The sequence below is a fragment of the Elaeis guineensis genome, chromosome 2 (genome assembly GCF_000442705.2).
Source record: "Elaeis guineensis isolate ETL-2024a chromosome 2, EG11, whole genome shotgun sequence".
NCBI classification, from domain to species: Eukaryota; Viridiplantae; Streptophyta; class Magnoliopsida; order Arecales; family Arecaceae; genus Elaeis; species Elaeis guineensis.
Window position 1 is genome coordinate 201,592 of NC_025994.2, and position 26,938 is coordinate 228,529.

General features: G+C 37.3%; 2 protein-coding genes across 2 annotated transcripts in view; one reads left to right on the forward strand and one right to left on the reverse strand.

Annotated features, from left to right (window-relative positions):
• The window catches only part of LOC105034212 (mitochondrial import inner membrane translocase subunit TIM50), a 31,195-nt gene extending 13,152 nt beyond the window's left edge, over positions 1-18,043 (forward strand). Inside the window, exons 6-10 of the mRNA XM_010909267.3 lie at positions 6,329-6,433; positions 6,513-6,611; positions 15,801-15,957; positions 16,047-16,149; positions 17,641-18,043. Coding sequence (XP_010907569.1) covers positions 6,329-6,433; positions 6,513-6,611; positions 15,801-15,957; positions 16,047-16,149; positions 17,641-17,686 — 510 coding nt within the window. The 3' untranslated portion in view covers positions 17,687-18,043. The remainder of the gene's footprint in view (positions 1-6,328; positions 6,434-6,512; positions 6,612-15,800; positions 15,958-16,046; positions 16,150-17,640) is intronic.
• Positions 18,044-20,479: 2,436 nt separating this feature from the next.
• LOC105034220 (transcriptional adapter ADA2) overlaps positions 20,480-26,938 on the reverse strand; it is a 41,381-nt gene continuing 34,922 nt past the window's right edge. The window contains 2 exon segments of the mRNA XM_010909276.4: positions 20,480-20,851; positions 21,102-21,428. Coding sequence (XP_010907578.2) covers positions 20,645-20,851; positions 21,102-21,428 — 534 coding nt within the window. The 3' untranslated portion in view covers positions 20,480-20,644.

A 26,938-nucleotide genomic window follows, 5' to 3' on the forward strand; every position in this document is an offset into this window, starting at 1 on the left:
ACCGACATTATCATACCATACCGAACTGCGTACTGACATTAAGCAGGATTTTACCAATACGGGGTTTGGTACCGAGACGGTGAACTTTGCTCTCAACAATGTTTTGGTGTCAATGAATTCTCGGCTGTAGACAATGTTAACAGCTTTAGATGTTAGATAATCTTTTGAAGTAGGGTAATCTTCTTTAGCCTTTAATCATCATCAAGCTACAAAGCAAGTCCAACCACATGAAGCATCCTGAATCTAAAGTCTTGTAGTTGAAAGTCCATCAAACAAAAATATTGTGATCTAAGATATGCCCATCCAAGATGCTACCAAAGGTGATCCTTCATGTAAAGAGTTTGCCATTGAACATACGTGGTGTCCTAAGAACTCAATTGAGAAGCATGCAAGCACCAAAGACTACTGCCTTCAAACAAGGCATGGATTACAATCTTTTAGAGGTTATGATCATATCACAACATTTCAAGGATCCATTCTTTATTGATTTTGTGGATTCATCAAAGCATACCATCAATCAAATGGTCAAAATCTTCATGTTTGACGATCCAAGGGCACCAAAACAACCAGCTAAGAGTACAATCACAAGCAAGGATTCCAATCCTCATGGGATGTCTTGCGGATGTCGGTAATTAGGCACCATCCTAAGCAAGGTTTGCCATACCGTGCCGAACCGGCCGGTACACCCCATCTCGTACCGGACCGGCGGGGAACCGGCACGATTCGGCCTGTAAAATCAGTACACCGGTGGTACCGAAGAATAAAGAATGGAAAGTGAGAAAGAGAGAGAGAGGGGAGGGAGGTGGGAGCCGTCGGAGGCCGACGGTGGCCGGCTGTGGCCGTCGGAGGGCTTCTGAGCCCTGTATCGCCTGATAGGGCTTTCAAGAGAGCAAAAAAGAGAGAGAGAGCGCTCGGAGGGGGGCGGAGAACCTACCGGACAGACGGTGCCTCCGTTGCAAGGCTCCCGGTGGCCGACGAGCCGACGGCCTGAGGGCGGTCGAGCGGGCGGAGCCGCGGGGTCGAGCGGGCGGAGCCCCTCCGCGGCTCCGCCCCCTTCTTCTTTTTCGAAACAGACGACGTCTGTTTCGATTTTTTCTTTTTTTTTTTTTTAATTTTAAACTTATGAAGTCAGCAACTGGGTTGCCGACTTAAGAATTTTTTTTTAAAAAAACAAAAATCGTGAAGTCGGCAAACGAGTTGCCGACTTAAGAATTTTTTTTTAAAAAAACAGAAATCGTGAAGCCGGCAAATCGTTTGCCGACTTCACTTAAAACCATGTTTTTAAAAAAAATTGCGAAACAGAGGCACTTAAGAATTTTTTTTAAAAAAAAACAAAAATCGTGAAGTCGGCAACCGAGTTGCCGACTTAAGAATATTTTTTTAAAAAAACAAAAATCGTGAAGCCGGCAAATCGTTTGCCGACTTCACTTAAAACCATGTTTTTAAAAAAATTTGCGAAACAGGGGCGATGCCCTTGTTTCACGCCTGCGGCGCCGCGTGCGTGGACGGCGCCCTCCGACGGCCACGGCGGCCAGTCGGAGGCCGTCTGGCGGCCCCGCCGGCTCCTTCCCCTCTCTCTTTTTTTTTTCTTCCTCTTTCTCTCTCTCTATTTCTCTCAATTTCTCTCTTTTTTCTTCCGGTTCGGGTCGTCGGTTCGGTACGGTATGAAATCATACCGAACCATACCGTCGGCGGTACCGGTTCAGCAAACCTTGATCTTAAGTGTCAAGATGGGACCATGCCAACATTGTCTTAGTGTCCATTTGACACTGCTCGGGACATCCCCCCACCTATTTGTCAGTATGGGGCAGGACAACTTTGTACTCCATTTCATGGAAAGATTAGGACAGCGTTGTCACATGGGATCTGAATCATTGATCATAGAATGCTTTAAATTGGTCTTTGTACTCAAGTCTTGGAGATACATAGGTGGATCAAGCATCAAAGCAACATTAAGATCTCGAAGATGGGATCCACATAGAGGAAGCATATAATGAAGTCAAGGACTTGGATCGTATATCACAAGCTATATCATGATGATTCAAGCCCAAATAAAAGCTATACCATAATGATTCAAGCCCTCATCCCATTTGTTTGGAACATCAATGAAATAATCGCAGCTTTTATAAATTGTCTAGATTTAATCATAAAATGAGTTTGTATTATTTTTGTGTTATTATATTAGATTACTTCGTCTTTATGTTCCTTAACATATAAGTTGCCTAGGTCTCAAGTTATTTGTTTTTAATATATTTGATTACTTTGCCCTTGAGTAACTTATAAGTTACTTGGTAGGCAAGCCTTTAAATTAGTTGGTCTCTAGGTTATCCTTTTTTTTATTTGGTTACTTTGTCACTGAGTCATGTGAGCTATATATAGTGTATGAAATAGCTAAAACGATAGGCAGGAATCATGAGTTCAATTGTATGAAATTGTATTGCTGAGAAAGATATTTGCTTCTCTCATCTCTCTCTCTCTCTCTTTCTTTCTCCCCCCTCTTTCTAGTTCCTTCTTTCCTTTCTCTATCTTCTTGCTTTTTCCCTTTCTCTTCTTCACTTTCTTCATATAGTCCTCTCTCCAGGTTTGCTGAATTTGAATTATATCCTGGAAATCAATTATAAGCCAATACAAATCCTTCCACTTTAACCCTAAAATCCTAAGAAAGCTCTTTCTAACACCAAAGACTAACCCTTAGTAACTAGAAAGCTTCCCATTCCATTTAATCTAGATTGTTCACTGTTGACCATGTACATAGAACCATCTGGAACCACCTGATTTAGGGTGTATTGATGCAAATCGGTGTGGAACTAAATTGGTTCATCGTATCAATTTGGAATAGGTGCCTGGTTTTGCTTAATCTGGCTTGGTTTTGGCTAGCACCTGCCTTAAAAAGCTTGCGACCTTCTTGCACCCTCATTCATTTGATCTTCTCTCTCTCTCTGTGTTCTGCTCTGCTCTGCCAATGGAGGCTCTTCGCCCTTCGTCACTGAAGCTTGTCCAGCCGATCGTCCTCTAGATTGAGCGAGCCTGGCACCTACTTGCCCTCATCTGCTTGGGCCATTGGTGGTATGCCAACCTTCTCCACCATCTTCTCCACTGGTCTAATAGTCACCGGTAGGATGCTGACCTGTGCCCCTCCCCTCTCTCTCAAAATCTAGACCAAACACAAGATTAGTTGGCCTCCCTCCCTCCCTCCCTCCCCCCTCTCTAGATCTAGGGAAAACCCTAGATTGGGGAACTGAAACCTGATTGGCATCGGAATGCTTATTGTGTGTCAGTACAGTATCATATTGTACCATACCGTGTGTCCCCCGATCTGTCTCAGGTTACCACACTGATTTTGCAAACCTTGGTCCTAACTTGTTTTCTTGTTAAAGGTTATCAAAACTCTTAACTTCCTAATTGTTAGGTCCACTGATGCGTAAGCTGACCATCTCTAAGTTGTCCTGCATTTGTTTTTTTTTTTTTTTTTTGGGGGGGGGGTGTGCGGCTGGTAATGGAACTTGACGAGCTTGGTCTTCCCATATATTGGCTCTGCTCCATATGGCAGTATAACTATTCTCATTTTGTACTAATATACTGCACTGGGTTTAGTTCTTTCTTGGAAAGAGATAAACAAGAGAAGGGCACGTTATAACATTGGGCTTGTATTTATCAAATACACATGAACACAAAAAAAAAAAATCTCATATCAGATCTGATGGTAAAAAATATTTACTCGACTCTTTATTTATATTTTGGTATATATCTTGTTGAACACGAGAAAGCTTGGTCTAGCTTGTGTTTGGTTCATTTGTTTCTTAAGCTCATTTAGTAATCAAGCAAGCCAAATACCAAGCTAAATTTCAGGCGGAACTTGAGCTGCTTACAAATGGCTTGTTTGTTTGACAGCCCTTTATATAGTGTGGGAACTTCTAGTAATCCATGTAACAAATATAACAAGTGGTGAATTTGTCCTACAAGGATCCTCATATTGTTCTCTGCCAACTTCTACACATGCCCAACAGTTGATACTCAATGGCACGTTTCTCAGACACCATTTGATAGATTGTATGATAAAACTCAGGAAGCGAGTGCCTTAACTAGTGTGAAGCATTCCGGTGGAAATAGTTATGGTTCAATGATCTTTCGCTAGCTAACATCTGTTTTTTTTTTGTGGGTAACGACTTCTTTTTTTCTTTTTTTTTTCTTTTTGGTGTGTGTGTGGAGGGTGGGGTGGGGGGGGGGGCCGGCACATGGAAGGCTTTGATGAGAACTGATTGCAATCCCGGAGAACATTTCAGTTAGTGATGCATTTTCTCTTACATCTAATTCGAAAGAGTTTTCTAGTGATCAAAACCAACAAACTGTATTACATTTGACAACATCCTCCATATCATATTTTAATCACATTCTTTTCCTCTGCTTACTTAAGCACAAATAGATGAGGTATCACACATTAGATATATAAGTGAAAATTCATTAAGTCAAATTATTAACTGCACAATGATGTAATTGGAGAAGACTGCTGGACAAATTGGGACGGAATGAAAGAAAAAAAATCTGATGCAAGCAAAAAGTCATGAAGATAACCCTCTATTTAGTGGAAAGTTCATCATGAGACCCTATAGAGTTTGATATCATGTCCTTTGTCAGGTACTGAACATTGAAATTTGAAACTATAAGACATCACTATTCTTGGATGTTTGCTAACTCTTTTGTTTCCTAGGTTTTAATATCCAGAATGATTGGTAAGGTTATTTTTAAGGATCTTGACAGCAAGCTTGAACGCTGAGGAACTTTGTAATGATATCCAGTCCACAATTGAGTAGGGTGGATGTTGAAAAGATATCTGAGGTCTTCAGTAATTTAGTGATGCTTCTGTATTCAAATGATGTAGAGAAATCAAGCTTTGACAACTGTTATAGATCGTATAGCTACAGAAGAACAGTATTTGAGCTTCGGGTAGAAGATTTTATTTTCAGTGACCCAACACTTATTGACTGCTAATTTCAGCAACCCACTGGTTGACATCAGTAGATTAGGGAAGTTTTCATGGTCACCCCATTAAGGGCCTGTTGGGAAATCCAGCAGGCTTGGGCTGGATTTCCTACAGAAATCGGGCCTGTTAACCTGCCCAGCCCATGTTTTTCTAAGGGCTCATCATAATCTTAGCCTAAATCCCATCTGTGGGATTGTTGGCCCACAGGAAGGAACAAAACAACCTCCATGGGTCCTTTTTTTTCTTTTTCCTCCATAGGATTTTTTGGGCTGGGAAGGTGTTGGACTGATATGGCCTACTCAAATAGACTACCTACTTCATGAATCCAATAGGAAATCTAGCCCAATTCTGCTGGATTTCCCAAACAGGCCCTCAGGAATTTAGGAGACCTAATTATCAAATGAAGGATCATGTCAATTATGATTTTGTGATGATCAGAGGTCACGATGATGGTCTGGGGATGCTTTAGTGTCATGATGCTTCAAGAAGGTTGATGAAAGCAAGCACGAATCGTGCAATCTGTTTACTTATACATCATAGAAAACATAATTTATCTATACATACATGTATAGGTAGCGTATTTTATGTAACACTTAGAAGAAGATATTGTTTATATGGTGTAATCCTATATAGTCTAACAAAAAGAGCATATAATGTGGCATGGAAGGCCTTTTTTGCCATAACAAAAAAGCACCATGCTTCTGCCACACTACAAAAGAGGAAGATAATGTACCTAGGTGTAAATGAAGAAAAAAAAAGAAAGCATACCCGGATTCCCATATATATTTTTTTTAAACTTTTTATATAATTATCTAGATCCTGAGTTTTGGGGATGTGCCATTCATGTTGTCCTAGCCTTTCTAAAAGTTCTTTAATATTCAAATTGGACATCACCATCTGATATTATGAGTATAGAATTGCCACATACAAGCATATACTACCATAATATTCGTCTAACTTGCTGTACATGTTTAATCAAACCTGTTAACTGACATGGATGCGACAATGCTTGCTCATGCCTTGGACTTAGTCTGCTGGGTCAAATCTGGTTGGCAAGTTGGTCAAAACTTGCTGGCTTTATTTTTTGTCATGTTTGCATCACTCTTTCTTTTTCTTCCCCATAGTGCCTATTATAAGTTTACGTATCTTTTGAAGGTTCTGCTTGTTGCTTCTGTTTATCTTGTGCTGCACTGATTGATGCTTGTTTTGTAACATCTAAAGCCTTAATTCCTTCAATGAGTTTTGAACATGCTAAACCACTAGGTTTTTTGCGCCCTGTATATTTGTTTTATTTTTTATTTGATTTGGATTTTGAAGGGCCTAATATAAATTACTTCTATTTTAAAGCGTGACAGAGGGTGGAGAACATTTAAAAGACCTGGAGTTGATGCTTTCTTAGAACATCTTGCAAAGTTTTACGAAATTGTCATCTACTCAGATCAGCTGAATATGGTAAAAATGACTTCATTTGCTTTTCAAAATTGGAGACCCTCTACCAACATTTCTAACTTCATATTGGTTTTGCTTGCAGTATGTTGATCCTGTTATTGAGAGGTTGGATCAGAAAGGTTGCATTCGATATCGGCTGTCAAGAGCAGCAACCAGATATCTGAATGGAAAGCATTATCGGGTAAGCCATTGTTTGGGTATACTCTTTGCTTTTCCATCTTGCTATTGCTTAAGGATTTGCTTTATTGCTCAAGCCAAAATTAATTTTCTTTTCCTCCTATAATCCTTCTCTGTACTTGGAAATTGGAGTTCATATGATTATATCTTTGGTGTCTCTTTTTTCCTTATAAAAGAATACAGCTACTGCTTAGCATACAGATTTATGATCATGAGTTTATCATGTTGATCTTCAAGCTATATCATATTAAAAACACGCTATATTTGAAGAAATCAGTTAAGAGGATCATATGGGTATTCGCTGTTTTTCCTGTTTTCACCTTTTTCTTTTAAAAGTACAAAAATAGCTTTTTAGTGGAAGGCACATGAAGGAAAAGACTACAGTGGATGTCTTCCAAAGCTTTGATAGTTTTTTTTTTTTTTTTTGCAAAAGGAAATTCAAAGGGATTTTCTTAAGACCAAAATTTCCTTTTCAATCACTTTTTGCTAAGAATATATATCTAGCAAATGTAGACACCAACAAAGAAAAGATGAAATTAAGTAGTGAACAATATAAAATTACAGAAAGATAAAATGGATCAATACGAATCAATTGTTTTTGAAATTTGAACAATTACAAAAAATGTGTTTTGTGAAAGTTGTGGAAATAAGTGCACCTACTAATATCATTCATTTTGGAAACATTAGAATACATTACCGATTAATGCCATGAAGATATACACCTTGAATAGTATCACTGAAAGCAACCACTTTTAAAAATTAAAAATTCTGGGATGCACTGAAAAATACTTGAATACTCCAAAATTTTATAACGTTTATTACAATCATTTCAATACCAATTGGTTAAAAGGAATTACCATACCCGTTGATCATGGGTTCACTGATCAATAAGCCCATTATCTAAGGATACACTTAGACAACTATTATACCTGCTGCTAACTATTATACCTTCTGACTAGGGTTTATTCATAACCACCTATTAGACCCGCTGGTTAGGGGTCACTAACTGATTGGAAGTTTTCGTTCAATCCATAGACTATTAGATATTTCATTAGTAAGAAGTATAATTGCTAAAAGGACTGTCAGTAACAACTGTCTGATGCCATATAAGTTTCGATTTGGGCAACATAGCTGGTGTATAAATGCAATTGTTAATCATTCGAAACACCAGGACCAGGTTTCCCAAGGTAATTGTCACCATTGCTTAGAAGAGATTTTGGAAAATCATACAAGTTATGATCATTTAATAAAAATCAGATTCATAGCAAAACAATTGCTGAAGTTCAGTGTCTTTAAAACAATTCAAACTCTAATAGGAATAAGACTTTAAAGCTGATGTTGAACAATAGACAGAAAAAAAAAGGTTCTAAATCAATGGACATCAATAAATAACTTGTAAAGTAGAATTATCCACTATGTAAGCACTCTTACAGATTCCTTTTATTAAAACTTCACTGCACAATCCTCCTATGTCCTAGCAGATTGCTTGGTTTTCTACATGAACTAAATCTTAGCTGCCGTGGAAGAACAGTAATTGAAGCACCGGAGGTTGAAGATGAGAGCAGTATTTTTAATATAGTGACCTAATAACAGGAACTTGGTTTGACCAAGCTAATTAAATAATAAGCAGTTGTGTCTTCCTTAAAACCCAGGCTCGGGTTGGGTGTACGTCCATCAATGTTTGAGGTTCAAGTGTTCCAAGTCCTGAGTCAGTCAGCTTGGACTGAGTTCTTGCCAGACTATGCATCAGCAAACTGAGATCATTTTATACCCTGTAGCCAAGTACCAGCCAAACCTAGATCAAGTCAGACTTGACCTGATTGAATTGCGTTGTATCCAGTGTTGACATCGGACACCAATTAGAACCTAATTGCTTTATGAACTAGGATTGCCCAACTTAATTAATGGATTTAATTATAATCCAACCCAATTTATCTAGGCCTGCAGATCGTGAAGAGAGGCTGTTTTTATAACTTTTACTGGAGTTTAAGCTGACTTAAAGTGAACCAGATTGAATCCAATTTTTAAGTCATATTTGGTCCAAATTTGAAATAAACGTGGATTTAGGTAATTTAGCTCAAACTAATGCATTGATGGGTGCAGACATGACCCTGGATCATGATTATGAGATCAATTAGGTTTGTTTATATAAAATTGGAAATGGTTCTAATTTAGTCATGAATCAGAAATGAAGTGAAGTCCGACTAAACATGAACTATATTAGTCTTAAATATTAAATCTCATATTAGAGGGTATGCCTTAGTACACTGGTAAGGTTGCTCCATTATGACCTGGAGGTCAAGGCTTCGAAATACGGAAGCAACCTCTTTGCATGGAGGGGTAAGATCACATATGTCTGTTCCCGGACCCTGCAATTGTGGGAGCCTTGTGTAGTAGGTCCCTCATTTTCTTATTAACCTTATATTAAGCCAAAGCTAAAATTTCACATTCTTATAATATTTGATATAAACAATTTATCATATATTTCCTGTCATACAACTAGGGGTAGCAAAATATGACCCGACCTACCAACCCAACCTGCATTCGACCTACCATAAACATATTTGGGTTTGGGTTAAACAGGTTTGGGTTGTAAATAGGTCAACCCGTTTGACCCGTTTAATACATGGATCGAGTTCAGGTTTTAGATGCTGATCTGTTTATCCTGTTTATCCGTTTAATAAATGGGTTGGAACAGATCCAGTCGGGTCGGGTTATAACCCGTAAACCCACGTAGCTTAAACTCTTTAGGCTCTCGTATATATTTGATATTCTTCTCTCTTTCGTTTTCTGTCTCTCACTTTCAGTCTCTCAGGTGATTTTTTTCGATCTTTCGACTCTTTCGGTCTTTCCTCTTATCCTCAGGTCCGTCTTCTAGGGTTTGGTTTCTTGATTTCTTCCTTCACTCCCCGGCTTCACTCCTTCAGTGCTTCTAGCTTGCTCTCAATGATGATTGAGGCTCCTCTACTCCTTGGCTCCTTTGGTAGCCGCCTAGTCGGTGCTCCCGGCTTTTTCCCAACGGTGGCTGGTTTCCTCCTTCGGTCCTCCTTCGTCACCCATCCTTAAGAGAAGAGCTTGTCTTCACTTGGCCGTCGCTGGTTATCCTTTGTTGCCGGTCCTCGAGATCTAGGGTTTTTCTCCTTTCCCCCTTTTTCTCTTTCGGTGGCCGACGCCTTCTTCCCCAACCAAAAACTGTGAGATCTATTCAAATAAGAATCTTACATGTTGTTGATCTATTTTTTTTAGATTTTTTTTATCATCTTATGTCGCTTTCTTCCCCTTTCCCCCTTTTTGATTTAGTTGCGGATTAAATACTAAATCTAAGAAATCTATTTTTGTGATTTCATGCCTACAATCTATTTGTGGTTTTGTTTTTGCAATGAGAAATCTATTTTTGGATCTTTTTTGTTTGATTTTTCTTTATCATCTTAAATCATGAGCGCCAAGTGATTTTACGCCTACAATCTATTTGTGGTTTTGTTTTTGCAATGAGAAATCTATTTTTGGATTTTTTTTTGTTTGATTTTTCTTTATTGTCTTAAATCATGAGTCTCAAGTGATTTCACATCGACAATCTGTTTGTGGTTTTGTTTTTACAATGAGAAATCTATTGTTTGGAGATCGAGGATTTAAATATTTCTCTTACCTGCCCTTCGATGCATGTTTCTTTGCTTTTTCAAAATGTTAGATGGGATTGAAAAGAATTGGGGATAAAGGATTTTCTGAACTTTTGATCCTTAGATTTTCCTATCTTCTGTCCTCTTCGAACTCCATGAATGCTGGCAGCAAGCATTTCCTGTTCATTATGTGGTAGCCCAACTTGCTATAGTTTTGTAGCATGCCAGGATTTAAATTTTAATACCTATCTTCAGATTTTTGTTTTAAGATTTGTATGAAGAGGCTGTGATGATTTTGGATTAAATTTTGCTGATTCAATTATTTCAAATGGCAACAATCTTGGACGGCCTGCTTCTACAGACAACCGATTGCAGTTGTTTTGATTTAGCTATAGATTAAATAATAAATCTGAGCCTCCTCTTCCTCTTCCCTTTTTTATTGTTCTAATTATTTAGTAATTATGCATGCTGATTTTTTTAACAGGTTAAACAGGTTAGATCGGGTTAGGTTGGCTTGGACTAATAGATTCTGTTTTAAATAGATTAAACAGATCGGGTCGGGTCAGATCAGGTTGGAATATTGGATTGGACTAATAGATTCTATTTTAAACAGGTTAAACAGGTTGGATCGGGTCGGTTAAACATGTTATCTGTTTAGTAAACAGGTTAAACGGATCGGGTCGGATGATCTGTTTATTAAATGGGTCAGGTTCAGGTTTGAAAATCTGACTTGTTTAATAAACAGATCGGGTTCTGTTTTGATATTTTCTGACCCGACTCGTATATGATCTGACCATTTATGATCCGACTCGACCCGATTGCCACCCCTACATATAACACAAGTGTCATGTCTTGTAAAGTCAATTTTAGCTTAAAAATTGAATAATGTACAAGGCTAGAATATAATATGTGCACAATTTTAATTCGTTTATGTAGTGTATCTTGCATGTATGAGTTGGTTGGAGTCACTGTGGTGTAAAGATGGTATTTAGTTATTCGCAGCTAAACTATTATGAGGAAATTCTTATTTCAAGTTTCTGAATGCGCGGTGGAATTTCTACTTCTAGATTTTTCTTAGTTAAGCCCTTTGTTCACTCAGCAAAATGATACTGATTTCTCCAAGGATAGTGGTGGTTTGAAGGAAATTGAAGGGTTCATTTGGTTGCTGGAGTTTCATCTTTGGTTAAGAGACCTGATTTAGTATCTTGTCAGCAGGATTGAAGCCTAAATGCTGCTGATGCAAAATTAATGACAAAACATCTAAATTGAGAATTCACTTTGTTAGACACATTTTATAATATTTTAAATGCCTATATGCAAAAATCTAAGATTCTGTTGATTATCTACTTATGCATGGAGTGTCTTTGAAGTGGACAATTTTATTGATAATATAATGTTTTTTTTATATGATTTCGAGTTTAGCAGTTTCCAAATAGTTTTTTTTTTTTAATGAATAACTAATTTTGATGTCTGTATCAAGATTAATGCTTTGAAGCAAATTATATGTGTGCAGTATATATTTTAGCACACTAATTCTACTGAGATTTTCCTTTGTGTCCATTTGATGTATATGCATGAGACCTCAGAAGCCCTTTTTTCAATTTTAAGTATTCTAAATAATAGATCATGTCATGGTGTGGACTTTCAATTTAAAAGGTCCTTTGTTAATTTTAGATTGGTAGGGTTGAGGCTTCAATACTATCAGAAGGATGCTGGCTTAACCGTGCATAGATATGTATGTATAGATATACACCTATATGTATGTATCTGTTTACATAGAGGGGCAACAGGTCAAATGTCTCCCTTCAAATGGGATGCAGCTTTATAAACTGATATGTCAGACTTTTATTTGTCCAAATCAAGGACCTGCATGCCATATTAGATCATGCAAGATAATTAATATAGGATGCAAAAGTATAGTGCTCAACCTAACATGGTTGAATCTATTGGGTGAAATGGGTTGAGTTAGGTCGAGTTTAGGTTGGGTCAAGTAAGGACAACATACAAACCTTGTCCCATACTCGACTTGACCTGATATCGGTCAAGGCCTCTCGGCCTATACCCATGATGGATCATTTTGGGTCCAACCTAATCTATTTTGCAAGACTCAGTCTCTGTTAAACCTAAGCTGGCCTATCAAATCCAATATTTACAGCTCTTATTGGCTAATTTCCGAAATGATTTAAGTCACTAGTATCAAAAAAGACCAGTCACTCAAAAAATTCTGGTACAAGATCATGACTCAACCCAACCTAAATTATTTTGACTGAAATAGAACTCTACCTTTATGACTTGAGTTGGGTCAAAGCTTTGACCTATAACCGACCTATAAATTTTTGGTTTGAAATTCTGACCCACCCCCAACCTGAACTAAGGAAAACCCATTATCAAAACCTGACCTGAGTAGGTTAGGCTGAGGTTGAGCTTTCTCGATCAGGTCAATTTTGCCATGCTTGGTTGAGTCCTATAGGAAAGTTGTATTATCAGAATAAGGACAGATGCATTTAGTGTATGTGTGTGTTTGTGGTTGATAATCTATGAAATCCTCCTGGATATGCTGCTGGAGTCTTTATTGACATTTCCCAATCAAATGATGACTTGACAGGAAGAAGTCCATGGACACATACAAGCATGCAGACAGGAGCAAAGAAAAACAAAGTGGATGATGACAAGAATGTGAATACACATTCAGTAAGAAACTGTTGGTGGCAAAGATGATTCTAAAGAATATTATATTGGACTTGAAATGTCATGTTGGGAAAAGAAGTGATCAAGTTGGGTTAGTGCAAAAGGATCTTTGGCATCAAGAATTTATGGTGGACAACAGTTCTAACTGTTGCTCTCAAATGAGAGCATTAAAGGCTTGAATAATTCGAAAATAGTGCAACAAACTCTAAGGCATAGATTGATAAGTGAGATAAAATATAATCAAAGGTTTAGTTAAAGACAGGGTGGTCAGTTTATGGTTCAAAGGATGGAAAAAAATAGGGTTTTATAAGGTTAAATAACCAGTTGAATGTGAATGGGTTTGGAAGCTAGAGGTGGGTATAACAGTTGGATTCACCCAAGTAAGAGCACATTCAGTAAGATGAGAGCACTACAACAATAAAACAGCCAGGGAGTAGACACGGCTTCAAATAAGAGAACATGTAATCCCAAGAGCAGATCAAAAGAGTGGATGGTTGATTTTAGATTGACAATAAATAGAGTAAGAAGCTCGAGCTTTGAAATGTGTCCTCATTCAATGTGGTGTAAGCAACAGTTGTAGGGTTCCAGACTGAGTCAGGCATGCTGTATGGCTGTCCAGAATATGGTGACCTAGGCAATAGTATCAGCTGTAGGAGCTAGAAATTAACCTTACATTCCAAGAAAGAATGAGATCCAATTGAGGGAAACATTAGAATTATTTCTCATGCTGACGTTGAACAGGAAACAAGAATAAGCAAAGGAGTGGGAGCTTGGTTCAACAATGGGCTTGCTAGCATAGCTTCTGTCCTTACCCTATTAGTTAGAAAAACATGAGTTCCAAGAAAGAATGAGATCCAATTGAGGGAAACATTAGAATTATTTCTCATGCTGTAGTTGAACAGGAAACAAGAGTAAGCAAAGGAGTGGGAGCTTGGTTCAAGAATGGGCATGCTAGCATAGCTTCTGTCCTTACCCTTTTAGTTAGAACAACATGAGTGATGTAGGTTATCGGCAAAATGGTCTGCAGAGAAGTTTCAGCAACCAAAAATTATTCTCCAGTCACTTGCTACACTATTCATTTGCAAGCAAGATTAGCACTAAATGATGTGATTGGAGGCCAGATACCCAAGCATCATTTGATCTTTCACAGAGTTCTATTTGAGGCATCATATTTTGGACTTATGCAAATGCCTTCCCCTGTGAATGCAAGATATAGATCATTGGATTCAGCTAAGTGTGGCATAAGATTCTGGCAAAGCTACAGATGCAAATAGATGCTATGGAAGCTAAGAAGCATGCACGTATATACTACATATGTGTATGGTGTGATACGGATGCATGAATATAACAACTATTCAAAACATAGGATACCATATTGTTGAAAATAAATTTACACACAGACAGATAGAGAGAAGCATCTACAAAGAATAACACATACCTGATATAAGAGAAGCATCTACAAAGAATAACACATACTTGATATAATAACATCAACATCATAATGCATACTCTGTATCACAATAGTATCATAAGCTCTACATTTTTTTAAAAAAATAAACTCTAAAACTTAAGTATACATCATGTCCATTAGAAGGTCAAACATTCATTCAGAAAACAAAAAGAGAGAGAACCCATCCCCTCATGCCCTGTTTATATATATATGTGTGTGTGTGTGTGTGTGTGTGTGTGGAGAGAGAGAGAGAGAAGCATCCACGAAGAATAAGCATACTTATTACAATTGCATCAACATCATAATGCATACTTCATATCACAATATTATCATGAACTCTAAAATTTAAGCATCCATTATGTCCGTTAGAAGGTCAAACATTCATTCAGAAAACAAAAGGAGAGAGAACCCACCCCCAGCCCCTGTTTATATATATATATATATATATATATATATATATAGAGAGAGAGAGAGAGAGAGAGAGAAAGAGAGACCTGTTATATCTGCAAGTATCCATGGTGTATCTAGAGGGTGGTATGTAAGTCAAATACCAATTGAAGATTGGCAATGGCTTAACCAATATTGCAGGATGTGGCTTCCTAGATGTCATAATGAGTCTGTAATGATGACTATTGGCTTTAGTACTGTGTAACTGGAGGAGCAATTGTTTAAATATGCAAACAGAGACAATGATTCGATGGAGGCATTTGCAAATATGTGACATAAGTACGCAATACATGGGGGCACATTTGTTGTAAATAGCATGATCCAGTTAAGTAAATGGGTTCAGAAGATTGGTCTTCAAATTTATGTATCAAAATCATGCATGAATCATTATAGTTCTTTTTGATAGACTTGAACATGGTGGGCTAGAAAAAATAATAAAAAAAGGAACGATATCCACGGATATGAGCACCATAGGCATGTCATTGTTGGTATAATATACTTGATGAAGGGTTGACTTAGTCTTGTGCTTGGTGTCAGCACTACACATTAATACATTGATCACACCTCTGAACATGGCTGGTTAAGTTTCCAAACTAGCTATACTGGAAGAATGTTTTGTTTCCAACTCTTCTTTTTTCTTTTTTTGTGGATTTATGGGGTGGTTTCTTTCTTCCTTTTTTTTGTTTTTCTTTGTGGGTTGGGGGGGGGGACTTAGATGAACTCCTATACAAATGAGAGCAGTGATCCACAACTGCCATGTGAATATGAACTCAATATCACTTTGTTGTATATTGTTGCTATCTCTTTATTTGAAGAAGCTACAACAACACAACTCCTGCTGACACTCAATTTTGCATGCACTTAGTTACTTGAAAGTGCTAAATCATTTCCATGATCTTACTGTAATGTCTAAATTTATGCTGTTCCACACACTTTGTTTTCTCTTGGTACACAAATATCATATTCTTGTATGATGGGAAGCTTCTTACAGGACCTAGCGAAGCTGAATAGAGATCCTTCACGAATTATTTATGTCAGTGGGCATGCTTTAGAAACTAGCCTTCAGCCAGAGAACTGTGTACCAATTAAGCCCTGGAAACTTGAAAATGATGATACTGCACTGCTGGATCTTATTCCATTTCTTGAATGTGAGCCATTTTAAATTTCTTAACCATGTAAATAGCTTTATAGTATTTAAGCTACCTAAGTCTGGAATAAAATAGATCTTTCGCTGCAGATGTTGCTATCCACAGACCAGCCGATATAAGACCTGTACTTTCTTCTTATCAAGGTCATGACATAGCAAGCGAATTTATTGAGCGCTCAAAAGAACACCAGAGGTATGTATTCTGTTTCTTGTACATCTGCTCCTGTCCGAAATGGCATAGCCAATAGCTTTCAATTCTTCACCAATATAAAAATCAGAAAAAACCAGGTTCCACGTGGAAACTGTCATATTTCAAACTTAGTAGTCTTCTTCTGTTCATCCTCCAATTACAGAATTAGAAGTTATTAGTGCCGATCAAGGATTTAAGTGCCCTTACATGCTGGTCAGTAGCAGATCATATTGCTAAACTACCAAAAGCAGTATGCCTCTGTACTGTTATTGTATTGACACATAGGTAATACCCTTATTTTTGCTGTGCCAGTACATGGATGTGTAACTTCATATTCATACAGTATTATACTGGTCTGTACTGAACCAGTAAGGTACCTGTATGGACACCAGTATGGTGTTATCTTTCTGGTTTTTATTTTATCAGTTCTTTATTCATTATTTATGGGTTATTTTCCTTCTTGGCACTTTGCTTCTAATGTATACCCTATGATGACTGCAATCTCCCTTAAATCCTTTACTTCACTATGCCTAAACTATTTCCAAGGTCCCTTACCATTGGATGCTATTACTGACCTAGCAAGAACTTTCTTTCTTGCCTAGGCCAGGAATTTAGCACCATTCAAGGCTTGTTTGGTTGTCTGGGTCAAAATCTTATAGGACCAGCACAACTAGGAAAATCAGCCTGGGCTGGGCTTGTTTAGACAAAATTCCAGGGGCCTTTGGAGTGGGCCGGCCTGAATCCCATAGCTGAGGTTTTTTTTCCTTCTTATGAGATTCGGGCCAGCTTGCTCCAAAGATCCCTCGGTTTTTGTCTAAACAAGCCTACCCCAAATTAATTTTCCAAGTTGTACTGGCCTAATCCCATGAATCCCATGGGATTTTGGGCCCAGACAGCTAAACAGGCCCTCAAGGCTGTTGGGTTGATCTTGCAGGATCCAGTAGGATGGGGTGGGATAGAGTGTGGGCGGAAAGGGAGGACGCGGGGGGGCAGGGAGTTGGGGGAGAGAGAGGGCATGGAGGGTCAGGGGCCCAAGCATAGCAGAGAGGAAAAATCACCTACCCTCGATCATGTTGGGAAATAAAAAGGACCTCTTGGGGTCAGTTTTTCCCCCTTTTCCATGGGGATTGGGCTCCCGTATTCCTCCCTCTCCTTCTCCAGTTCTTCCTTCACCCTTGCTCTCTCCTGGCCCATCCTATCAGATCATGCAGAATTAATCAAACTGGCTTTTTATTGGTTGATGCAAGTTGAGAACTGCTATGAAAACATGTACGTTTATCCATGAAGTTAGCGCTATGTACATGCAATAAAATCTTTTAGTTGATTTTTTTTTATTCATGTAGAAAATTGTTACAAATGGAATGACATGAAGTATCTAGGATTTGCACAAATACCAGTTTTTTTTTTCTTTTTTAATGGGTAACAACGCTTGGTCCTTTGCTTGAAACAATTGGCTGTTGCCTATCTGAAAGCATTTATCAATTTATTTTGCAGGCGGATGCAGGAACAGAGGCAACATAACCGTTTCTGGCGTCGATGAATCTGCATTCAGATTGAGAAACATCATTGCATTTTCTTGAGATGTTTGGGCTGAGATGTGATTAACCCATCAACTTCGATGAAAGATATTGAGGCCTCTATGTTCTCTTTCCTCACCCCACTTTTCTTTTTTGAGAGCATATTTTTTTATTTCATAGACTGTTGTTGGTGAAAAATATGTTGAAGTTATACTAATTATGTTGTAATAGCTACATGAACACGAGTGGCTTCCACAAAGCTTCTTGCTACATTGGCATTGGCAACCTTGGTCACATGTTCGTTGTTTAGAATGTATCTCATTAGTGCACATCTCTACTGATATATGCCCTTGATAGAGAAGGATTTGGAGTTTTTATTATTTGCTGATTATTGGTTTGCCTATCTGGTCACATCGTCCAAGGATACGGCTGGTCATTGCTGCCTCAAGCATGAAGCTTTAGCAATCTTCACACCGATTAGGCTGAAAGAAAAGAACTTAAAGATGATACCGTAGCGTGCTTATTTTTCTGAATAGTATTGTGATTTGTAATAATTTGAGACCTGTATCGAAATTACGGAGGATTTCGGCTTCCATCCGAGGAAGTTGGTACTGTTTGGAAAGGATGTCAAGGCAGCCGAACATTTTGTATGCAGAATAAGCGGGTGAGAGATTTTTTTTTTTTTTTTTCTTCTTTTTCTTAGGCTCTGTTGGAAAGGGCTTTGGTGAGCCTTGGCTTCATGGAAATGAAACCAGGTGTGAACGAGACCTGGTTTTATTATCGGTTATAAACCAAATTTGCATTTGGCTAAAGATATTATGAAACCCAACCTTTTGTTAACTTGTGTTAGGGAGTTTGAGGAGGTTTTAGAAGATGGTATTGAGTTGCATATTGAGTTTTGAAGATAGATTTTGAACAGCGTGGATGAGTTTGCACTTTCTAACCCCTGTATATCATGTGTATGTGTTTTGGCTAACTCACAGATGAGGGATAAAATAAATTCAAGTACCGACAATAAAATAAAGATTATTATGGCTCATTGTGTTCAAGTATTGATTTGATAACGGACGTGTTTTAACATACAATTTTTTTTTTTTTTTGGGGGGAGGGGGGGGGGGGGTAAGATAATGTAACATACAGTTTAAGACAATGATGCATACTACGATAGCATGATATTATTTTAAAATTTCATTTGCAAAGTAGTGTAATCTAATATAAGTATAAAGAATATAATAAATATAATATAATAATGTTTATATAATAATATAGTGTAGTATTAGGATATTAGACAATATTATGCTATTATAATATTATTATTGTTTTAACAATATAGTACCATGTAATGTCCCATCACTAATCATCATTATGTTTTCTACGGATTTATTCCCGAACTTTGTCTTAATGCTTAACGAGTTCAAGCTTTCTGATTGTTTAAACTCTTTCCACTTGGGATCAATTGTGAGTCCCCATATATACAAAGCTCTTGGAGCTTCATAAGAACAGCCAATTGAAGACCAGTAATCAAAGGCTTCGTATTCGGTCTTATTGTTGGTGTACGGTTTTGTTAATGCCATTTCTGAGGTGACGGAGGAGGCAAGCCACCCGTACTGTATTTAATGGAAGATGGTACGTATGTGGTTTTTGGGAATGACTGCAAGAGTGCTACGAGGGGGAGCCTCTGTAGTTTCCGGAGGAGGCAGTCAGAGTCGAGTACAAAAGGGTGCTAGGCAATGATGATTACAGACCTAAAAGGGCTTTTGAAGGGGATTTTGAGTTGTTTTCTCACAAGCTCCAAATTAGCGCTGGGTTGATGCGGTTTCATGTTTCTATCTCATGACGTTTTATTAGGTAGGCTCATTTTATCACATAATTTCATACAACAATTGATTCCTCGATAATTGTTAATCATAATTTAATATTTAAAAGTTTTGATTGGCTTCTCTTCACTTTCACAGCCATTGCTGCATGGGAACCACCCTCTCGTTTCCTTCATATTGTGCATGAGAACAGGGGCGAGCTGTAGAGATCGCCTTCGTTCAGAGTACCTCATGCCATCTTAAATGAATGATGATTACACACCAACTAGAATAATGCGCAGCCGGGAAGGCTGTGCTAACTCACAGAAACAAGAAACTCAAACCTCATTACATTATTTTTCCCAATATAACCTCCCCTATTGATGCAAACTTGCACATACCATAAAATAGAATGATAAACCATTTAGGGGGTGCGGCAAACTTGTAAGAACTGCCAGACTGAAGATCTGCAAATCACTCGGCGATTGCTGCAGACCGACAAGAACTGCAAATATGCAAGCAATGCCTTAAGATCACCCTACTTTCCCCTTTTCTTTAAGCACCATGTCTATGCAACTAATTTCTGGATTTATATTAACTCCTTCAAGATCTCCCAAGTCATAACACCAGAACATTACATTCACAACAACAAACCGCCTAGGGATACAGCAAAATTATGACTGCAAGATCAAATCACTTGGGATTGCAGCAAACTGACAAGTACCCATGAACATCTGTAAATATACGAGGTATCCATTTGATTCTGTGGATATATCAACTCCTTGATGGATTAACTGAAATTTAATAAATTGTCCTTGATACAACAAACAATAACATTCCTTCCTAATAAATTCTTGAAGCTACTTAAAGATCGTCAGTGCTCATGTTATCCATTAGCAGTTTGCTTTTCCTTTTATTGAAATACACCTGAAAATCAGTTAGAAAGAAAAAACATCTTTAACACTTGCACAATTAGAACAATTCCGCCACCGAGGCAGTTCTTTGTTAACCCATGCAAAGTTATCATAATGAGAATATAAATTAGGCATATGCAGGTCAACTTACAATGGATATAAACGTTTATAACATTATATTTTAATAACAGCTTATGCAAAAAGAGTCAAAACACAAACAAATGTGAGAGGGGAAAAGCTGGACTTTAAAATAAAGCACACTGAAAGTAAACTAAACAGGTGCAGACTCATCATGCTGCCCCAACTTCTTCATCACGATATCATAAACTCTGTCCACTTTGACAGGGTCGACCTTGAATAACCCATGGGCATCAGATTTTTTGACAACAGTACCCCTAAATATCTCCTCCACCAACTTCTCCTGCATTTTAAGATAGTGACTAGGCAGCAATCTATTCCGACAGCAAAATTGTTGCTCCTGTAAAACAGAAATTTAATGTCAATAAAGCATTGCCAAGTTTCAGTAGTACTCAGAAGAACAATCGAAATAGGCATCGCCAAAGGGAGACAATATCAGTTAGGAGTGAGATACAAGAATATTTCACCACAAAATTATGATGATTCAACTGATAAAATGCAGCCGAGTACTACAATGCAATGTAAATATCCACACTTCAAAAGCACAAGATACCAGCTACTCGCATGATATGAGAACCAGGGGCACTTACATGTTCACTCAGTAACTCTGAACCAGGAAGTCCTGTAATATCCCAATCATCAGAAGTAAAGAGCGAATCCTTACTACCAGAATCTAACCCTGCACCTCCTTTTATTTTGTGGTTGTCAATGGTGTTTCGTGGGCTGCCATCAGATTCACCTTTTTCTCTGTTCATAGGCCGTGCTGTCTTTTGCATTACTTTACTACTTGCAACAACCTGGTTACCTTCCTTAGATTCCTTTGATTTTTGCGCACTTGCCTCTAATTCCCTTTTCCGCTTCTGCTCAATGTATGCTTTTGCTTCTGCCAGACTACGACATCCAGCAGCACGACATTCCTGACAATTAAGGATGCAGAAAATTAAGATGGAAAGGAAAATGATTTCAGATAGCACTAGCATCAGATCAGCCATATGTACTCTAACGACCAGAATTTCTTTATGTAAAAGATTATCGCTTGAGTGCATATTATGGGTAAGTAGAATTTGTGTGGTAAGACCTGTCATGCATTTTAAGCAAACCTTCAGCATGCAATTAGCATAAACAACTCTAGTCTGAATCCTCCACTGAATGGTAAATTTGTAAATCCTTGGGATATATGAGGTATGTATCCTACAAAAATGACATGCTGAGTAAAAGATGCTAAGTCATAATTAAATTAATCACCTAAACTAATATACTTAAGCTAATTCGGTGGAACTAAGCAGTATGTCAATGTGAGAACCTGTCAGTTAATTCAGCCAAAGAACTTGAGCTAGGATATTAGCAAGACCATGTCCTAGGCAGACATAGCCATGGACTTGGATACATCCTCTCCCTGTATTGATATTTTTTGGTCATTGGACTACTGTAATACCCAGCCCTAAATTCCGTCCTTGCACGGATCTTAGGGCATGACGAGGAAAAAAAGAAACAAAACAAAAAAAAAAGAAACAAAAAAAAAAAGAAAACGATGAAGAAGACTCTCGCTGGGAATCTTTTTCCACCGATCCCATCGGAGAGAGTCGAATCCGGGAAGGATTCGGCCTCCTCTCCACCCTATAAAACTCCCTCTCCCCCTCCAAAGGATCCCATGACAAGCACCGGCCCTCTTGTCTTCTTCCTCCCTCTTTCTTCTCCATTTTACTAATTTTCTTAGACCCATGCCCACCAGAGATTGGAGTCGGAGAGACCACTAGAACTTGAGGTAAGCCCCTCCCTTCTTCCTCTCCTTCTTCTCCTTCTTCCCACGCTATCGCGCATAGCCACCAGCCGTCAGATTCACCGAAAACCCACCATGAAACAAGATCCTATTTTTCCACTGCTTGGCCAAGACCTTTATTCCCTTTTCCGGCAACCGACGCCACCGCCCGCGATGCTGCACTCCTGGATCATGACCCTCAGCCTCCCCACGATCCTCCACGGTGAGATCATGACTGCCGGCGAACGGCCAACCACCAAAAACGAGGAGAAACCCCAGGTGCCCTATTTTTCCATGCCCCTTTCTTGTTTCTCGTCGAACGATCCCCACCGTCGGCTGCCTCTTGCCCCACCACCATCGGCTGTCGTTGCCAAATCTTCGCCTGTTGCCGCCGCCCATCCCCGATCTTCCAGCCACCAACTACAACGGAGCACCCATGTCTCCCCTGTACGGCCAAGAAAAGAAAAGAAGAAAAGAAAAAGCAAAAAAAAAGAGAGAAAAAGGATATTCTCTCTTCTAAAGTCTCTCCTCTCTCTATCCAATTTTCGAAACCCAATATGAACCTAGAAGTCTTTTCAGAAAGATCTGGACTCACTTTGATATCCGTGCAGATTCTCGATCCTAGTCTGACCCTTACCATATATTTATAGATTTGATCATCGTTAACCTCTATTGAGCACCCTAACATGACTTTTGATGATTTTGATCATAGATTGCTCTTTTGAGAAATACAAAGATTCTTTCTCCACTTTCTCTCTACTTTCTCTCTTCACCTACTTTCTCTCTCTAAGAATATCCATGGACCCCTGTCAAGTCATGTCTTCCTCTTCTAAGAATCCATGTTGACTCTGATAAGATGATCTGAATCTGCTTTGATATTCGTGTGATATGTCAAACTCATGCCGGACATGTCTAGTATCTTTGAAATCCACTATTGATGAACTCTGTTGATCGATCTTGGTCGTGATCCAATCCATGCTCCACGATTTCTTAATCGAGTTGCTTTGATCTAATCCTCAGCTTGGAGGGCCTGAATTGTTTCGTGCCCAGACAGCCTGTTGGACCGGCCATCTGATCAACAGTCCTCTTTTTTATGATTTAATTCTATTGAATTCATTGAATAAAAATTAATTATATTTTTAATATTTTAATAGGATTAGTCGATTCTTCTAACAAAGTCTAAAGATCTAAGGCGAACGAGGTAAGTGAATCTTACCCTCCTTATTTATTTTTAAATTATCATATTTTTCATGCAAATAATCTATTCTTGATGAAATCATATTTTTCATAAAATAAGGATCGGCATATGTGATATAAAAAAAGCAAGTTTTATTATGATCATTGATTCCATGAATATGTTTTATGAAAATAGCATGTTTATGAAGGATAAATTTTATTTTTTCATCTATGTATATGTATATTTTAAGAAAAAGATATAAAAATTTCAAAAGCTCTCAAATAACTATGAACGAATCCTTTTGAAAAAGTCGACATCCGAAGCTAGCATTCACACGAAACATGACCCTGCCAACGGGTACAAAATTGACATAAAACAAGAATCTTGTCAATTAAGAAACACGGCCCTGTCACGGATATAATAATGATCTTAGCACGAATATCTGTGAGCAATATTTTGAAAACATGATACGAATATCTGACAAAAATGATTTATGAATCATGTTTACGAAATGTTCATGAATTTATGCATGCATGATTGTACTTATGACTTGTTTTATTATATATTCTATGAAATATTTTATTTTATAATATCTATTATTTTTTAAATATTGTATTATCATAAAAAACTTATACTTGATCTGGTAAGGAAGCGTAGGTCTCACTTACTGAGCTAGTGTAGCTCATATCTTTTTCTTTTTCTTTTTCTATCCAGATAAATAAGATTAAAAATGAAGGATGATTCAGATTTGAGGGTCTACACTAGCGAACCTGAAGATTTTATAGCTGAAGCCTAGTTTGTTGGAGATTATGGACTTGTAGTAATTATTTATGAATTATGAGATCAGGATTTTGTATTTGATTATGGATTTAGATGTTCTGAACTAATTTTGATTTAATTACATGATGAATAATGAAATTGAATTTTTTATTATTCTATTTATGATAGATTTTAGATGACTGATGGATAGGCTTCGTGTTATCGTGGGCTCCATCCCTTAGTAGCATGGTCATGTTATGTCCCGAATTTGGGACGTCATAGAAATGGTATCAGAGCCTAAGTTATGATCACTCGAGACTACGGTATAAGTGACTAGGGCATGATATAAGTCATATCAGAGCTTAGGTTATGATTATTAAAAACTATGATTTATGTGGTATTGAGTACTAGGAACATGATAGAAGTAACATAGGGGCTCAAAATTTGAATTTTAGATCAATAGATATGGTAATGAAATTTATGTATAAGTAGCATACGATATGTATAATAAAATTGATAAGTTATGTCTTGCATTTCAGTAAGTAGAGTTTGATCTACGTATGAGAGATGTTGACTCTGGAATAAAGTAGAATATATTGATATGTTGAGCATGCTTGATCAATTGTTATTTAAATGATTTTGGAGTTCTAAACTTGATATCGATGAAAATCATAATGGCTTTTCTAATTTTGATATTAATTGTTTGATCATTACAATTTTGGGTTTATTAGAATAAATTTGTTTAGGATATGGCCTAAAAAAGAATTACATCATACAAGAGATAAATATTTTTCAAACATTGAACCTACAACAGGATTATGTATAAAACTTGCATATAAATACATACATACATACATGTGTGTGTGTGTGTGTATATATATGTGTGTGTGTGTGTATGTGTATGTATGTGTATGTATGTATGTATATATATATATATATATATTTGGTCTATTGGTGGATTGAATTTTATTGTGAGAGTATGAGACATATTTTAGTGAAATCTTTAATAATTTGTATTGCCATCTTTTGTATTAGATTACTTGATCTTTCTTAAGTTTGTTGGATATAGTAGAGTGCATTGATTATTTCAAGTCAAAGTTTAGGTTTTGGAGCTGATCTAAGGTATTTTGCTATTATCAAATTTTTGAAAGATTTATATGAGTTTTAACAAATAAGGGACAAGATTTCATGTCAATTTATTTATTGATGCAAGGGTCATCATGAAGGGAGCTGTCCATAAGAAATAACCGAATTGATTCTACTCACAATGACATTGATTTGAGATCTTTTAATTTATTGGAGATTTGAGTTAATTATTTTACAAAGAAAGGTTGATTTGAAATCATCCTATTGATTGTCAGATAAATCTACAATTAACTCACTTCAAATTATTTGTAGATATATTGGATTCTAGATGAGTGGTGAAGCTTATGAATCATTTCAAATATGAAAAGTGGATCAAGGCTTAATGATGATGTGATATGTTGGAGGTATAGTAAAGATGAAGAAACTCTTCCTCTAAGTTCTATTTTTTTTTCAAAAAAAATAATGAATAAAAGATTGGATCTTTCTTAGATTCTAATGTAAAGTGGTATTTCTTATCATAATTTATTTGCGAAACCTATAAAGTTTTATAAATTTAGATCAAAGCATGCCGCGGAAGTGTAGTGGTTTGAGCTGATTGGAAATATTAATTCTTTGATTCAAAAGATATTATGATGGAAAATATTAGTTTCTAAGAAAGAAAGGATTTTAATAATAATGAAAGGATAAAATTGTTGATCCTTGGGCTCATCTAGATGCTGCAGTACTATCTTTGGTGATTGATTCTTTTGTTATAGTAATAGTCAGAAGAATTTTGAGCATTTTAAGTTTAAGGTTAGTGGATTGATATTCTTTGGTTGAGCTCGGATGTAGAATGTTTAGGTATAAATATCTTTTTCTTCACTTTGACATTATTATTCCATTTGTTTGAATGGATTTGAAGATTTTCTGCAATAAAATTTAATTGTTACATCATATAAGAAGTTAAAAGGATAAAGAAGGTTGTAGATTATGGTGAGCATCTCATGCTACAGATTTTTTCTATTTTATTAAGAATAGATAGGGTCGATTATGATTTTTAGATGAAATTAGTCAAGAGTAAACAATTTCATCGGTAAGGAATTATGGTATTTTAAGCTAAGATTAAGAGATCAAAGAAATTCATTATCTTGCAGATAGAAATAATCTAGTTTCGAAATATCATATAATTATTTATGTTGAGGACTTGTGGATCAAGTACTTTAAGATGTAGATAATTTGGAAGCTCAAGGACAGCATGGGGATTATGTACTTTCAATATTCGAAAACTTAAGAATGTTAAGTTTCGAGGACAATTTTTTTTGAGGATAAAATGTAATACCCAACCCTAAATTCACCCCTTGCACGGATCTTAGGGCATACCAAGGAAAAAAGAGAAACAAAACAACAAAAAGAAAGAAACAAAAAATAAGAAAATGATGAAGACTCCCACTGGAAGTCTTCTTCCACCGATCCCATCGGAGAGGAAGTCGAATCCGGGAAGGATTCGACCTCCTCTCCACCCTATAAAACTCCACCTCCCCCTCCAAAGGATCCCATGACAAGCACCGGCCCTCTTCTCTTCTTCTTCCCTCTTTCTTCTCCATTTTACTAATTTTCTTAGACCCATGCCCACCAGAGATTGGAGCCGGAGAGATCACTGGAGCTCG